General features: G+C 37.9%; 2 protein-coding genes, 1 long non-coding RNA gene and 1 pseudogene across 3 annotated transcripts; 1 reads left to right on the top strand and 3 right to left on the bottom strand.

Moving 5' to 3' along the window:
- Positions 1–983: 983 nt before the first annotated feature.
- LOC112203791 lies at positions 984–2,125 on the bottom strand (annotated as a pseudogene).
- A 930-nt stretch (positions 2,126–3,055) lies between these two features.
- On the top strand, positions 3,056–8,210 carry LOC112202475. The gene is made up of 4 exons (XM_024343488.2): positions 3,056–3,584; positions 5,470–6,806; positions 7,510–7,590; positions 7,822–8,210. Exons 2-3 carry the CDS (start codon positions 5,548–5,550, stop codon positions 7,553–7,555), a joined length of 1,305 nt encoding a protein of 434 aa, XP_024199256.1. The 5' UTR covers positions 3,056–3,584; positions 5,470–5,547; the 3' UTR covers positions 7,556–7,590; positions 7,822–8,210.
- A 3,252-nt stretch (positions 8,211–11,462) lies between these two features.
- Positions 11,463–12,966, bottom strand: LOC112202476. The gene is made up of 6 exons (XM_040505853.1): positions 12,919–12,966; positions 12,333–12,778; positions 12,085–12,168; positions 11,766–11,816; positions 11,547–11,632; positions 11,463–11,497 (listed from the first exon to the last, which is right to left on the bottom strand). Exons 1-6 carry the CDS (start codon positions 12,964–12,966, stop codon positions 11,463–11,465), a joined length of 750 nt encoding a protein of 249 aa, XP_040361787.1.
- A 1,079-nt stretch (positions 12,967–14,045) lies between these two features.
- LOC121053156 lies at positions 14,046–15,625 on the bottom strand. Its single transcript, XR_005810929.1, has 3 exons — positions 15,481–15,625; positions 15,196–15,378; positions 14,046–14,529 (listed from the first exon to the last, which is right to left on the bottom strand). It is a non-coding gene; the product is annotated as an uncharacterized LOC121053156 (long non-coding RNA).
- Positions 15,626–16,990: the final 1,365 nt, after the last annotated feature.

Genomic DNA, 16,990 nt, shown 5'->3' with positions numbered 1-16,990 from the left:
AGTTGGAGTTGTTGTAGGAGTCGGGCTAATCCCTTCCATAATCTGTATATATAAAAGAGAAGCCCCACATTAAAAATAGAAAGCCAGAACACCAATTGAAAGACTTACTATGCCTAATCTGCAACATCTCAAAGACTCAAACCCAGAACACCATTTCAAAGCCACAATGAAATAATTCATAAACCCAGAACAACAATGATTCAATGAAGCTCAGAAACCCTAATTTCAAAATTCAAATTTTCGTTTATATCATAAAGCAACACACAATCCAGTAACAAATTGACTTAACTTGCTTAAGAAACCGACTTGTTCAGCTTTTAAACATGAGAAAATCAAGCTATCTCAAGCTAAAAGCAAGAGAACACAAGCTAAAAGCTATCAAGCTTTCTTTTGCATTTCACTTCATTTCTTTTGCAGCATTGACCACAAGAATCAATAAGAACACAAAACCAATTGCAGAGAAACCAAATGCTCAGTAAATCAAAATCTGCCGACAGAGAAGGGAAGAGATTTAGAGAAGAGAAGAGATTTACCCTCGCAAGATTTAGAGAGAATATGGGATCAGAGCAGATCTTTTAGAGGTCGAGAGAGATCGAGAGAGTTGGGAGAGGTCGAGAGAGTTGGGAGAGTTTCCTAAAGAGTGTTTTGGCAAATGAGGTTGTGCGGCTAGGCTTTGAGGGTGTTAGGATTTCTGCAGATCCGGTGCATACAAGTCTATGTAAGCTTGGTTTATGACCAATCATAATTAGACTAGTAATAAAATTAATTAAAAAATTAATTTAAATAAAAATGCGGTTCGGGCGGTTTAACTCGGGCGGTTCAACAACTGGACCCGATTCCGAACCTTATGAACCGGTTCGGTTCGATGAGACTTCAAAACGGCACCGTTTTTGGTTGGTCCAGTTTCCAAGCAGGAAAATCCGGTGCGGTCCGGTCAGTTTCCGGATTTTCGGTGTGTTATGCCCAGCGCTACTCTCACATGCTTAAAGTAACATAGATGCTACAAAGTCAAACTCTTAAGCAACATGGGGCCAATTAATATTAGGATATGCAACAAGATGAGTGTTGTAATTTCCAACAGCACCAGAAAATTTCCCCATTATCGCCACTGAAGAGATCTCTTTCCTTTCTCTCCTTAATCTCACAGCAAAAGTTGCCATTTCTTTCCCCACAGTTGTGGTGCATCAAGCTACAAAATGATAAGGATTCAAATAAATGCATTAGGAGGTATAAATGCAAGTCCAAGAAAATTATGACAACAAAGCATGGTTGATTTGCAAAAGGTAACTTTATGAAAAGGCCAAAGAGGAAGTGTACAAGCAATAGAAATGAAACCTGGTTTCCTAAACCAAGGATAAAGGAATTTCAGTACATGCAAGAAGCAACTTTTCACCTGGCCACGAGTACGAGACCCCCTAGGAATATGAGCATTGGCCTTAGCCATGTTACATAGTACGTGCTTGAATCAAATCATCCATGAAAGGGATTACGACATTGTTCATGGCTCCTTCTAGCATTAATGCACGGGCAAGATTGTTGATATCCTCAGATGTGCAAGCAAAATGGAAAAATTCAAGCACCTTCAAAAAGAAAGTAGAGGATAATTAAATATTCAAAACAAAAAGCTATAAATTTAAATGATGTAAATTACAAGGAACATTTTGTTTTGCATTTATAGAACCCAATAAAGCGATTTTCAACGTTAGCTATTTCTTCCTGCAAACTCGCATCTCTGTTTGAAGAAGTACTCCACCACTTTAACATCATGGTTGGTCTCTCTCTCAATCTTCTTTATTTCTACTGCATCACTTATGCTAAATCCACCAATCAGTACGTTCTTGTAAATATGACTGACCATTTTCACTAAAGCTAGGTAGGTCTTTGACTTGAGGAATTTGTGAAAGCCATAACAACCATTTCAAAAGTCTAAGCCATAACAGACATTTCAGGAATCAGTCGAATCAGTTCTTGTAATGTTTCTGTGATGCAACCATTACAATACGGAAGCTTCACGCAAAATGTAACATCCCAATTTCAAAAGAAAAAAAAAGTTGTCATCTTAATCAAATGTTAACCTGTTACCATCACCTTCCAACTTGCAAAGTACACCAAAAACAGACAACATTGGTCAGAAATAAACAAAAGCATACACTGTTTTCTGAGATTTGAAATAAAAATTCCCCTGAGTCTATGCCCAAAATGACAATTACAACAAAATGTCTCAGTAGCCAACTATATCAAAAGCAAAACATGAAGATAGTAAAGCAAAGTAATGAGTACTAGTTGCGCTTGGAAAGACAATACAGAAAGTAGAGCAAAGTAATTTCAGTAGCTTAGAATTAAAGACCAAAAGAGTAGCTCGGTCCTGATAATTCCATGTTTCCACATACCAATCAATTCCTGCTTCAAATGCATATGAAAATTGCAGCTATAAGCCCATATTGGCTTCCCCACACGTGCGAGATTCCCACTCAAGCCGGTTCATTCTAATCCTTCACTTCACTATATCTTTCATAAATGATACTTTTATTTGGGTCATGAACACATTGGGCAGACCTAAGTGTTTGAGAAAACAGGGTCAGTGGCCCATCAGGGTACGAAATGTCGCTTTTGCCCTTTTTTTTCCAGCAATTACGGGTGCCACCGTGAGTCTGGGTTAAGAGTGGTCGTCGTTTTCCTGTTTGTATTTTGATGCTCTTGAAGGGATTGGGTTTGGTTTGGGGACTGTGGTGCTCGAATAGAAAGAAATGAGGGGATTTGGTTTCCACAACACTGAATTTGTGGTTTTACTGGGTTTGGCGAGAGTGAGAATTGCAGGTCTGGAACTTTTCTTCTGGTATTGTTTTTGTTCATTTTTGTGTTATTTGGCGTGTAATTGATACAGGTTTTTATGTTTTAGGGGTTTGGTTTATCTTTGGCTTGGAATTCCAGTTATTGATCGGAAAGGTTGCAAGGTATGGTTTTGACCTCAACTAATTTTAAGGTTGTTGTTGGATGGTGGTCAGGAACTACAAGGGCTACTTGCTCTATAGCCCAAGGGGAAATTGGGGCCAAAATCTGTCGGGGAATAGCCCAAATTAAAAAAAAAAAAAAAAAAAACTAAACTAATGCTTCTGGCTTGCTGCTGTCGGGCTTTAATGCTGTCGGTCCCGACTCTCATACCATCCCCGTCTCCCCCCGATCAGATCGATTTTGGTTCCGCCTTCCAGAGTTCCAGCAACCGAGCCACCTCCCCTTTCAGTCCGCCTGAGCCACCTCCACCTCCACCTCCACTGCGAGTCTGCATCTCTGATCTCTGCGACTACTTGAAGGCTTCAATCCCTGAATCTCAGGCAAACACCGTAAACTGATTACGCAGTAGCCATGCTGATGATGTTTGATAATTGGGAATGGGTTGTCCAGATTCGTGAATCGTGATGTTTGGTGTTTAGGGTGAGGTGGTAAACTGATTACCCAACAGTCCAATACCCAATACCCATGCTGAGAGCTTCTGTCTGATTGCTGCTGGAAATGAAGAGGAAAAATCTCTCCAAGTTAAGTGGTGCTCTGGTGCTGGTGCCATCGTAAATCATCTTCATCATCAGGTACCAATTTCTCTTCTTTTTGGTTTTATGAGTTTTGCTTATTCTGGAAATTGGATGTGTTGATAATGTATGAGTTCTGCAACGATTTTGATTGTTTGGAATTGGATGTGTTCAGTTTGAATGATCTGCAATTGGATGTGTTGAGTTTTAGTTCAAGAATTTACTTTGTGATTGTTGATTACGTTGTTTGGTATTGATTGGTGTTAATTTTCTAAGAGTCTATTGAATTTGGTTGATATAGTTATCATGCAGAGAAGTATTTGAATAATTTGAATACTAAGATAAAATCACCATTACCTGATCAGACACGTCCATCGTCATATAGTTTATACCAATCGTCTCCCCTGCCTTGCTGAAAACAGCTTGCATATATATATATATATATATATATATATATATAAACGTCTTTCTCCCAAATAATTCAGTCTTGAATGTAATCTCCCTTTTCATCAGAATCCCTTTTTCCAAAACCTCTCTCTTGAAGTCTTGAGATTCCTCAACTCCAGCCCCACTGAAAATCTCGACGTCTGTTCTCCCTATACTGTCCTGGCAAAAGAAAAGAAGAAACTTAAGGCAGTCTGGTCTACTGTGACACTTAAATGTCATTGTTACTTGAATAAACATGCGCTGCAGGAAAATGCAATGATTTTGGTAATTCTGATCCATGATCTATGGTATTGTCCGTTTAACTTTTGATCAAGAGTATTTGGTTAAAGTGGAAACACGTGGCAGTAGCTTCTAGCATTATGGATGAAAATTGGCTGCATCTGAATTCCTCTCTTCTGATCTGATCCCATGCATATAAGCATTAGCTTTCATTTCTTTCTTAGTTTGAACAAGAGAAAACTGAGAATTGATACGTCACTCCTCATTTTTAGAAATGCAGTTTTAATGAGGGAAATCTGATGATCATCCCCGTTAATGATCAAATATCAATAACTGGTGTTAAGCAAAAATTTTATCTCCTTGCTTTATAAACCACAGTTTCTTTGTTGATAGAACTAGATCAATTGAAAGGTACTGAATTTGGCTATTGATATGTCATATTTATATCTTTATTGTAGTCGCAAACTATAGGAGGAACTCAAAATGTCATTGTTCTAAATTTACTGTTGTCCACTTTATTAAAGGCGTTTGTTTTTCTTCTTTACTATTGTGATTGATATTTAGCGATTCATATCTGTATCAGACGCCTCTGTTATTTAATGTTGGAATTGATGTTAAGGATACCCATAATGCTAATTTAGATCAGTTTCCAAGTTGGGTCCAACATAATGCTAAATGGTCACGTTTGATAGTGGATGGTGCTATATTTTTTCGGTGAAGATTATGGCTTTAGTCTTAGCTACCTTTTCATTTGGGGATTCATTTGACTGTACTGACTACAATTGAAACAAAGTTTTCTTTTCAACTTCAATTCAGTTCTGTTTTCCTTAACTTCATTTTTGGCAAATTTCAATTCTATTTTATATACTTTTTCTGCTTAATGGGCAGCAACATGGTTAGTGGACAATAAAAATCATTAATGAATCTCTATATTTGCTTGGCCATGCGCATATTTCCTTTCTTTCTACTTAGACATGCATGTCTTCCCTTTTCTTTATTCTCTTTTCTGTTCCTTTTTCTTTTTCTTTTGTTGGAAGTTAATTGATGAAAAGACATGATTCATTCCAGAGCCAAGTTCTGAATTTTTTTAATTCTTCAATCCATGGCCTTCATAAGAAGTTTTTGAACTGATAGTACCATACCATTCAGCCTTTTTTGTGCAGGAATTGATCTTTCTATTGATTTTCTTTGATTGTTAGCTTGGTATTTTGTGGTTTGTGTTTAATTGGTTCTGATTAAATCAATACTTTGTGAATGAATTTTGTATTCATTGTTTCAGGTTTGATTCAAAAAAAAGTTGGAAACGCGGAAGCCAAGGAAACTGCAGACTGAAAAAAGAAAGTGCAGAGTGGCAGGAATGTCGTATAGATCGAAATTCCCGTTAAAGAGCAAGAGCAAGAAGAATGTGGATGAAGAAGACAAGGCGGAAAAAGGAAGAAAAGAGACTATTCAACGCTCTCTCTTGGTGGCGGCAGGGAAGCGATTGATGAGCAATCTGCGCCAGGAAAAGAAAGCCTTCATTCCCGACGATCATCGCTCTCTATACCTCTGCTTCGGTGACTACGAAGAGGGCAGCAAGGTCTCCTACACCATTCTATCACTCAGCTTGCGGCAACTGTTTTCTGCTTCATCTTCGCCATGGCAATTACAGCTGGTTACTAGATTATCCGGCGATGGCCTTCCCCGTTATATGGGTTGCGGCGTTTGGGGCTCCAAAATTCTCTTTGGGGGTGGCGCAAAACCGGGTTATTTGCATCGTCCGGCACGAGGGCACCCGGTTACTGGGCGTTTCATGCATCACCAAGTCAGAAAGATTTACTATTTTGAGACTACAGAAGAGACTCAGGTGCCGGTGCCACTCCCTAAGAAGATGCTGAATGGGAACATCCAGCCCCGGCTGGTGGAGGTGGACAACAAAGTATACGCTATTGGTAAATCATTATCCTCCTTTGAGATGTTTGATGGCAATGATTGGTGTGAACTGGCACCACCTCCAATCAGAAAATATTTCTGTTATCCCTTTACACACTCCGACCCGGCTTGTCAGTTCGATATATACTGTGCAGTTGCAGGCACAAATATATTGGTTTCTGATGGTGGTTCAAGCTTCCGCTTTGACACAGCTGACCCCAACCAAGGCTGGAGAAAACTAATGTGGGCCGATCAATTCTGTTTTAAGGGCACCTGTTTGGTTGTGGATGATGGTAAGCAATTTGTGCTTTTCACATTCCAACCCTCCAATGGTCAGCACATATCAGTGCATCTGATTTCATATGACTTCAATAGCATCACACAAGACTACAGTCAAGTGCAGCTGCCTTCGTACTTAATGGAATGCAAGGGTGATCGTCTTGGTGATTTTTCATTACCTAATTACCAGCTGGTACACCTAGGAGATAAGGCCGTCTACCTTCTTATGTCTGAACTTCGCCCCAGTGGAGTGGATGAGAGGGAGAAGATGATTAGGTCTGTTGAATTTGCCACATTCACATTCAAAGTGAAAGACAATGCTAAGTCCTTGAAAATCAAATTTCTACCTCGTACTCCAAAGCTCATATATGATGATGATATGGACGTGGCTTCTAGGGCTGGACAGATGCTTGGTGCCTTCTTGTTGTAAGCAACCTACGGTCCTTCCTTTTCGCTGCTTATAGATTCTTTATTAATCTCTCTCTTTTGCTTGCATTTGATGGTTTTTTAGCTTGATTGTGTCTCAATTTTCTCAATGATTTGCCTCTAAACCTGTAGATTGCATTTATAATAAAAGAGCACACTTGATGTGCACATATGGAGTTCAGTTTATTGGATAGATTGTGTAATCGGTTGAGAATCCCAACATAAAAACTCCTCATTACGACAAACAATTGTACCAAATACAACCATGGTAGAAAAGCTCACATTTAACTTCATCTAGACCATTAAAGGATGACATTAAATAATGTTATGCCTTCTACGGGCATTGTAGTTTAGCCCTTCTCCAATACAATGCAGTAGCGGTCCGGTCAGAACCATAGGTTAATAATCTAATAGAATCATGAGCCTAATAAGCCTCAACAGTCATTTGTAGTTTTATCGTATGGATCTCCTTTATCAATGGTGAACTCTTTGCTATTTATACACCTCTAAATAAGCCTGTAAGTTTTAATATTGGAATTTCTTGCCTATTTCAAGTTTGGCTCTTGGCTGAATGAATATGCTTTAGCAAATTGGAAAACTAGCCAACTATCTGCTCCTTTCCTTTTTTGCTTAAATTTTATTTTATTTTGGTGAACAAGAATTGCAAAGGATGTAATCAAGATCTGTTATTTATTTGCAACAGGGAAAATTCTCAAATGAACAAGGAGGACCTTGCAGCAGAATATTAGAGTGCAGAAGGAAGATATATGTCACAATGATGATGGTATGAACCAATTGCATAATGGATGCAAAGTTTTTTGTATTCTCAGACATGGATAGTTAGATGACATAAATGATCTGTTGTGGTCAGTATATATAAAAGCACAAGATGAAGTGTCTTACTGTGGCTTTTAGGGTCTAAGAACTATCTATCCTGATGTTTATTTTGAAACGCACTTTTGGTGGGCAAATATGGCAAAGGATTTAGTCAAGGTTTGTTATTTATTTGCAACAGGAAAAACTCTCAAGTGAAGATCAGTCGTAACTCACAAGAGCAGGACCTTGCAGTAGAATAACTATTGGAGTGCACAAGGAAAAGGGTTTCTGTGAGAACTAAAACTCGTAGTATCTCCTATCTAATGGAAGCTAATTTAGAGTTAGAAGTAATGTCAATAGGTCGCCAACTTAAACAGGTGCTGTTGCCTGCCATGTTGGCTTAGTCTTTGCTTTAGAGGCTGAAGCTCTTGTTTTTAAATGGAGCCTGTAATGGGTATATGTATATGATGTATGTTCAGACTTCAGAGATTCTAATCTTAGTAGAGGTGCTACTGGGTAAGGAACACTGTCCTATTACCCCAAATTGGTTTCTTACTCCTTTAATATCTTTCCGATATTGTTCCACCATGTTTGCTACTTATTCTGTAGTTTATTACCATGTTTAGGTACTTTCTAACTTCTTGCACTCCATCATCTGGTGCATTATCGGTATGGCCTTTTTATTTCTACAATTGTATAAATTTGGTTTGTGTTTCCAATTCAATAAATGATATGTGAGAACTTTACATTTTTGTCAAAAGAAGAGGAAAAAAAAAGAGGAGGCTGTATTATCATGCTCATCATCTCTTTTTTACTAGCATTGAATATGAAGATTACAGTGTGATAACTTCATAGTTTACATGAAGGAAAATACTTTAGTACATTAATGTACCGATACATCAAGCAGACTAGGTTCAATATAGAGGTAGACTTGCTCAGTACAAGGGTATATCAACTCCATGTATGTCTACCCATGTACTGAGCTAGTCTACATCTGTATTGAACTAGTCTACTCGATGTATCGGTACATTAATGTACTGTAGACGATCTATTGTCTGCTCTGGTTTTATCTAAGTTGACCAAATGCAGGGTTCATCAATATCATGTCTATTAAGTTTCATCAAATTCTCAACTCGCCTTAAGACCAACTAGGCATAAGGCTTTGAACCTAGTCAAAGAAAAAGTTACAAAGGAAAGACAACAAAGATGACCGTTTAACATATGCAAAGCTCTTGTATGTGCAACCAAAAAACTGGTACTACTAGAATGAGCACCTGCGCTATGCTGTGGGACTTGTCGTTGTTAACAATTTTGTATGTAAAACTCTATTAATGATGTGAATAATTGAGAGAAGTATAATTACATATGCATGGTTAATGAAATTATTCATTTGTTAAGAAATGATGAAAGGCCATTTCAAGTACATTTGTTTTGTTTATTATGAAGTATCAGTTGCTTGGTTGATAAGTAGTTTCTCAACCCGCAGCAAATGATTGTGATTTGTATATACAGTTTCAACTGGATTTGAAAATATTGTAGTTCATTCCTCTTTGCTTCAGCAATCGACAAAATTGATATCTTCCATCTAATATCTTTCTTATTCTCCATCTCGTCATAACATAGCACCATTTACATGGAGTTTAGGGAATCTAGGAGTTTAATTTGTTCAAGTGAGACAATCTGAACCAACACAGAAAAGCAAGTATTATCATCAAAAATGAAAACACCAGAACACTAATCTTCATAACAGGACTAGGGAAGCCTACTGCAATTTGCTGAAACCAATCCAATTTGCTGGTTTTCCTCGTCATATATCACAATTTTATCTAGCAAAGTAATACCTGTAAACAGAACAATAACAAAGACATCAGAATTTGACTACAGAAGAGACGAAAAAGAATTACTGCATGAGGGTTTTTTTTTTGTCAGTATACCTCCTATAATGTTCAATACTTCAGTTCTACTTCAGAGCCATTCAATATCCCCAAGCACACCTTGCCATGTTGCTGAAAACAAGACTTTGTTAGATATGCTTTCCAGGTGTTTTCTTCTCTCCACTACTAACAGAAGGGGGTAATAAGAAAAAAAATTGGCCTGTTTACTGAAACTATGAGATAAGATTTGTGTCCTGAAGTTTTACATTGTTTTATTTTGTTTTCTTATATGGTCATGGAGGAACAGGTAAGACTTTTCTATGGCACGCAATAATTAGTTCTGATGCATGAGTTAGCTTTTACTTCGTAGAGGATACACTAAGCAACAGTAAAAGCTATACCATGAATCTAATATATTGTCAGATATCTGATATCAAAGTATAGGGGCAACAACTAACTAAAAGTGGAATAAAAACCTAGCTCATCAAAAGCAAAGAAAATTTGGAAGTACCAGCCCTGACGTAAGTTGCAAGACCAAAGTCTGCCAATTTTATTGGAGATGAGAAGGCTTTTGTCCAAAGCCATCAACTCTCAACCCATTTTCATGACAGTATAAAACTACCCGAATCAGATGCCCAAAGAGAACCCTTGCATCAGATTCAGAGAATTGCCCATGCTTCTCTAATTGGTGGAAAGCTCCCCTCAATCATCTCTCTTTATCTATTCTCATTATGGCCTGTGAAATCAATTGCATATACATAAACTTGGTTCAGATCCTGTTGCAGCTTCCCTTGCTCAACTAAGCTCTTATACTGCATTAATGGCCCTGAAAGCACAAAGCTTGTATCAGAATTCAAAAATCACAAAGCTTGTATCAGAATTCAACTGAATTGATAATTTAGAAAGCAATAGCACACGATACTCGATTGTCAAAGAGATAAAATCTGTTTCATATAAGAAGCTAAACATTTTTTTTTATCAAACAGCAAACCCCAATAGATGCAAACAGAAGAACCAGCAAGTGTGTACCTGCTCATAAATATATGCATTGCTTGCAGCTCAATTATGCTGCCCAGATCAGTGATTAGTTTCTATGAACCATACAACTCTTTTTCCAAGTACCAAGATCTCTCTCACCAAATTATGACTATAACTTAATTATGCTGCCCGGATTAACCATCAGTTTCTGTATGATTCCATTTGCTTAGCCTGAAATATGATAGAAAGCAAAAAAATTGATTTACAAAAAATAGTCACAGGGAAGCTGAACTAATTGAATTAAAGCCTAAATGACAGTTGAGAAATCATTGCACAATACATCATGAAAGGTCAAGAAAACATAGCAAAAATAATAAAAGAAAATGGCTACTGGTTCTGGCGCCAGAACTCTCACACAATGAGCTCTAAGAGTTCTTCAGAAGATTTTTGTAGCACGTAAGGTTCCTTAAAGTCTCAAACAATGTAACTATATATGCCATTTGATAATATGGCTTTGAACAGGAAGTGAAGAAATCTCAACATGGATGATAATTAGAATCTGCAAGAGACACATGAATATTATACATACAGACCCAACAAAAGCATTGATTGACTATGAAGCTTACCTGGCAACTCCTCTGTACTTGGATACACCACTTGAAAAGCCACTGCTTCTTCTGTAAATAGAAAATAAAAAGTCAAAGACTTGAAATTTTTACAACAGTTAAGGTACGCTGCTCAATGCTTATTAATTTGAAGGTGAATAAATACCTTCTTAGAGAGGCCTAGTATTTTTCTCTTGTTAGAGTGTTCAACAGATCAATTTCATTCTCGTAATCGGACACTGGGAATTTGTAAAAGTTGATGTTCCCCAGTACTTGAGTACTGCCAAATCATACACTCCTGCTGAGGATTCTTCTTCACCATAAGCCCTTGTAAATTCATCGTGTTAGCTGATTTAAGATATGTCTATCTGACAATTACGTGGTTATGATTGTGTTAGCTGATTTAAGATATGTCTATCTGACAATTAAGTGGTTATGAGCAGTCTAGCTAGAAATTAAGTACTTACCCAGATAAATTTTCTTTCCCTTCTTCCTTTCTGTTGGATGCCAAGACCTTTTGTCCCATAAATGAGATTCATATCTCCCTGTCCATCTATGCATCCATATAATTTCTGACCATTAGACTTCTTCAACATTTAAACTTACCGAAAGAGGAAAGAAAAAAAAACAAATCAGTATCAAGTTCTTCAACATCCAATTTTACTAAAATTTCATATCAAACTGACCTTTGTGCCGAAAGGACCTTTGGGATGGTCGATTTCCAGGATATTCTTTCCCTGCGAAAGTTGAAAAATTTAAATCAGTAAAACCAGCATATTATTGATTCATAAAAATACTCCTTTAGCTTATGAACTCGTGATTTAAAACTCAGCTGAGCTACAATAACAACTAACGAAATAAAGCAAGATTCTACATTCACTCACAATCTCAACTTATCCAACATTTTCCATTCCAACAAACACAGCATATCAAATGAATTTCTAAACAGCATAAACACAAAGTTGGAAGAATACAGAAATGAAATTCAGAAAACAGAAATGTCACCTCAAGTTCAGCTGCACGCTCCTAGCTCGTGGCCGGTGGCAATGGCCATTTTCTCCACAACCTTCTTCTTCAGAGTGGTGTCCACTACAAAAAATCCACGCAGAAAACTCAAATCAGGAAATTTTCAAGATCAGAGATGGAATTAGGGATTTGAAGAGGTGTCTTAATCCATTGAAGGAGCCACACTTACGTAGGCCATGAGCACAATCAAGAACTGAGATAATTATCTTCTAGATTCTTTTTCTCACCTCAAATAAAACAAATCAATTAACAGTACGAAGCCAAGTTTTTTTGGCAGAGAGAAAAAAGAAAAAAAGAGAGAAAAAGAACGCGCCTCACGCGCCTGGTTTCCCTGACAGAGAGTGATGCTCCGTCCGGCGGCGCGTGCTTGGGACGTCGTCGTCGGACGGGTCTGTGTTGATCTTTCGCATTCCGACGGGGGGCTCAGGCGAAGACGTGGCCGTGGTAAGGTGGTAGGTGCTGGTTTTCCGGGTCGGACTGTGAGTTCTCGATCTGCCCTTCGCAGCTTGTGGACGTCTGCAGGTGTGGAGAGGAGGTGCGGCGCGGTTGTGCGGCAGCATGATCTGGTGTCATCTTTGCTTCTGAGTTCTGGGCGTGGGCGGCGATTTGGTGTTCTGGGCAGAGTCGATCCAGATCTGGATCTATTGTTGCCGATCGGACTCAAGCCGTGGTACTATGCGGCGCAGCTGTGTGGCGTCTCGGTGGTGGGATGGGTGGGTGCCAGGTCGGGCTCGTCTGTGGTGTTTGTACAGGCTGCGGTGGGTGAGGTTTTGGATGGTGTTGTTTGAAGGTGATCGGATCGGGTGGACTCACGGTGATCGGAGGGCTGAGAGAGATGGTGCTCCTCGCAGGAGGATTCATGCCAGTGGTCGGAAGGTGTGGATCTGGCTTGCAGGACTGTGACGTGCGGCTTGTAGTCTGAGCTCCTCTTTGGTTGGGCTTTGTGCGTTTTGGGCTTGGGATCTGGGCCCAAATTCGCTTTATTTTTTTAAGTTTTATGGTTTTTTTGTCTTTATTAGGTAATGGTGGCTATATGCCGGTAATAAGTCCCTATCGAGTGGTGGTGGGGCGACGTGGGCTTGGTCCCGGACTGCACCCTTTGTGTGCCTGGTCTGTCCTAGGTAGGCTGCGAGTTCCTTGCGTTAGTAAATGGTCGCAGTCTTCTAGTGGCAGTAATGTTTCTGCTCTAGGTAGGCGGCGAGTTCCTTGCGTTAGCAAATGATCGCGGTCTTCTAGTGGCAGTATTGTTTCTGCTCTAGGTAGGCGGCGAGTTCCTTGCTTGGTCAAATGGTCGCTGCCTCCTAGTGGCAAGGTGAAACTGCATGTCGTAGGAGTTCTCTCCCGACGGCAACATATCAGAAAAGCGGTGCCATTGGTAATTATGCTACTTTGTCATCGAGTTATCTTTCTGTTATGTCACCGCAATGTAAAAGCAAATAGAGAAGCCAGTAGTGCGCTCTTTGCTAGTTGGTGCTTCTTGGAATACATGGTTTTTGTAGAGTTTCCTAAGATCATTTCGGGTCGTACTCTTTATGCCTATTGTAATCTGAGGTTTAGGCTAAATGTCCCCCCCCCCCTTGTATTCGACAGTTTCATTAATCAAGGCTTGAGGGCAGTCGCACCGGCCCTTTTCAAAAAAAAAAAAATAAATCAATAGCATACCTACAAAATACATATAAACATATTAGCATCGATGTTAAACAATACAAATCTTGTTAAACCATTAATTATGGCCAACTCTTGAGATGCATCACATTTCACAATTAATTTCTTGAATTTAGGTTTGAGATCCAAAAACCCCTGGAGCAATTGAACCCCAAAGAAACAAAACAATAAAAAAATTTCAAATTCCAATTCCAGGGTTCTCTGAATACATCCTAGAAAGCACATAAATAATATCACATACAATTTCAATCTAAAGGGCATGGAGCCATTACATCTGTACAAATTCTATCCCTGATATGGAATTTAAATTCCAAGGTTTTTGCAGCAGGTATAATAGAAGAATACATAAAAGCAAAATAGTACAAATTTTGTACGCATTTTCAATAAGCTGTGGTCTAGTCTGGCTTACTTGCACAACCATCTCAGGAAAAGCTTATTCCTTTGGTTGTTCACTGATGTCCACATGTTGTCCTTCTGCATATTCTCAGCTTCCTCCATTAAAATCCTCCACTGCATTCTCTTCTCCCAATTCATAAGGCTTGCCTGCAATAGTTGAAGATAAAGATTCAAGCTTTCAATCCTCAAACTTTAAAATTAGGCTCAATATTAAAAAACTCTTATATGATATTCCTCCATTTCTCATAATGCTCTAATCTCCCGTGCAAGTATTCCAATTGAGAAGCCACGGCTACTTGATTCGGATCATGTTGCAGCTTCCCCTGCTCAACTAAGCTCTTATACTCAACCTCCCTATTTGGCCTATAAATACAGTCATATACATAATCAATATTACGGAATATTACTGTCATTCAGTAGACATAATGATTAACTTCCAACTCCATGGCTGAAATTTATTCTCTGCATACAATTGTAAAGATATACTCTGGTGATATAAAATGCAATGTAAAAAGTTCATGGACTCTCACTGGTGATATAAATTATACTGCTCGCCAATTTCAACTCTGCACGTATTTGGTATAGATTTGGTCAAGAATCAAGATAATATAATGAACTCTCCCATTATGCATTGTCAGCAATTCTCACTGAGCATTAAGATGGTCCAACAGTTAGTTCTTAACTATCCACATTAGTGTGTACATCTTCCTTTTTTTTTTTCCTTTTTTCCCCCCCTTTCTTTCTGCCTGATAGATACAAAGAATAAAATCTCATATGTGGATCATAGATAGGGTACGTTCACACTCATTTTGAGGTCTTGCTAGAGGATTAAGTTTCATGATTTCTGCTTCGAGTGCCTTCTTCGCTTTATTTAAAGGGATATTTTTCCAATAATAGGATCATCCCTTGCACAAGTAGGATCTATGGAAATCATGTAAATTAAGATTATAGATATGTATATTGTACTCAATATAAGAACATGTTTATTCATTACAGTTAAGATGAAGATTTCTTGTACTTGGTACTAACCTGCAACATACATGGTTGATCATGGTACTTCTCCTCTGAGCAATTCTTTAGGCAATCTCACTTAATGTGGCAGTGTTGATGAATTGCTTATCATTGCTAAAGCAGGGACCCAGATCTCTTTTTATAGGCATTATAGAACTAGGTACCTCCCATAAAGGATTCCCAGTCCTATTGCATATAGGCCTAATGAACACATACATGTACAAATATGGTTACTTATGATATAGGTAATGGCCATAAAACAAAACGTATCCATAAAGAATCAGCATATGAATAGAATATTACCAACATTGTCTAGTTACTTATTCTGCAAGGAACGTAGCTAAGTTGTTGCATTCCTTTTTTAGTATTGATAAGTCCACATTAATCTTACAGTCTTCCACTTGGACTATCAATTCTCAAAGCAACAAGAATGCTACTGCTTCAGATTTAGTAACTATGAAGTGTGCACAAGGGCAAGTCAGAAATTCATAATTCATCCTAAAGCTTAGTCAATTCATGATTCATCATATCAAACTATGAGAAAACAGATGTTTAACAAAAGACCAACACCTCACAATGGTATAACAACTCATAAATCACAGGAGCCATTAAGTGTGCATGAAATATAAATATGCTTATAATATAAATTTTAACTAAAGTAAGCACATATATGGTCCAACTTAATGATTTTATAAAAGTAGAATCTACACCAGAAATCTTCAAATGAAGCTGACACAAGTGTGATGAACAGGTGTGTGTGAGTGCGCGCGCGCGCGGGCAAATAATGCTAGGGCATTGAAAATAACTTTATTACTTGAGTAAATTAACATTAATATGCAGAACACATAACACAAAACCCAAGTCAAACTTGCTGAAATAAAGCACTGAATAGGAACTTCAGAAGGTTAATGTTATGAAAGATATAAAACCCAAAGCATATATCATAAACTGAATATAAGACTATAGCAAAATAATTTTAAGCACAGCCAAAAGAAAAATAGTGCTCCCACTAAGCAAGAGAATCAAATTTATTAAGACTCTTGTCATATTAATTCATCCAAATGAACATGAAAGATGATTGTTGGCCGCTGTAGTCGTCGGTATCATACTTAAACAAGTGACATTGCATAATGCATATACTAAATTGCCATTGAAGATCCAAATTATATATCAAAGCCAGAGAAAGTGATTAATAGTCCCATCAGTTAGAACTATGCATGATACACAGACAAATAACCACTTAACAGGAGCTACATACTTTAGCACAGTCAACGGCAAATAAAAATATGACTGATTGATACACTATATTAGGCATAAGGAGAGAAACAGAAATATCTGCTTTATATATCATGTAGAAAATTTAATATAGTTCCGACACACACCCTACTTGCATTTAATTTCATCAGCCAAAAGCAAAACAACTGTAAAACAAAAATTTACCATAAACAAATAGCTAAATTATCAGCACTTTTGGTAATTTTAGAACTCCCACCAATCTTTATAGGCATTTAAGTCAAAGAGAATGACTAGTTGATGATCGATCAGTGATTGTAGTTTGCATGAACCAACCAACCATTCTTCATACATATAGCTTGGAAGTATCAATATCGGTCATCATCTACTAAATACATTTACATTTATATCCAAATGAAATCAGGCATATTGTCTTTTATAATGAGCAATGACTGCTAATAAGTAATAACTTGACATGTAGACGATAGAAACGCAACAGGCATAGACTATATAGATGATCATGCAAACAATTTGGCTCATTAATTATATTTACATTTACAGATTATTTGCACTTCTTACA

This window comes from Rosa chinensis, chromosome 5 (assembly GCF_002994745.2).
Source record: "Rosa chinensis cultivar Old Blush chromosome 5, RchiOBHm-V2, whole genome shotgun sequence".
Taxonomy (NCBI): Eukaryota; Viridiplantae; Streptophyta; class Magnoliopsida; order Rosales; family Rosaceae; genus Rosa; species Rosa chinensis.
Note: the sequence above shows the minus strand (reverse complement) of the source record. Positions and strands in the feature narration are given on the sequence as shown.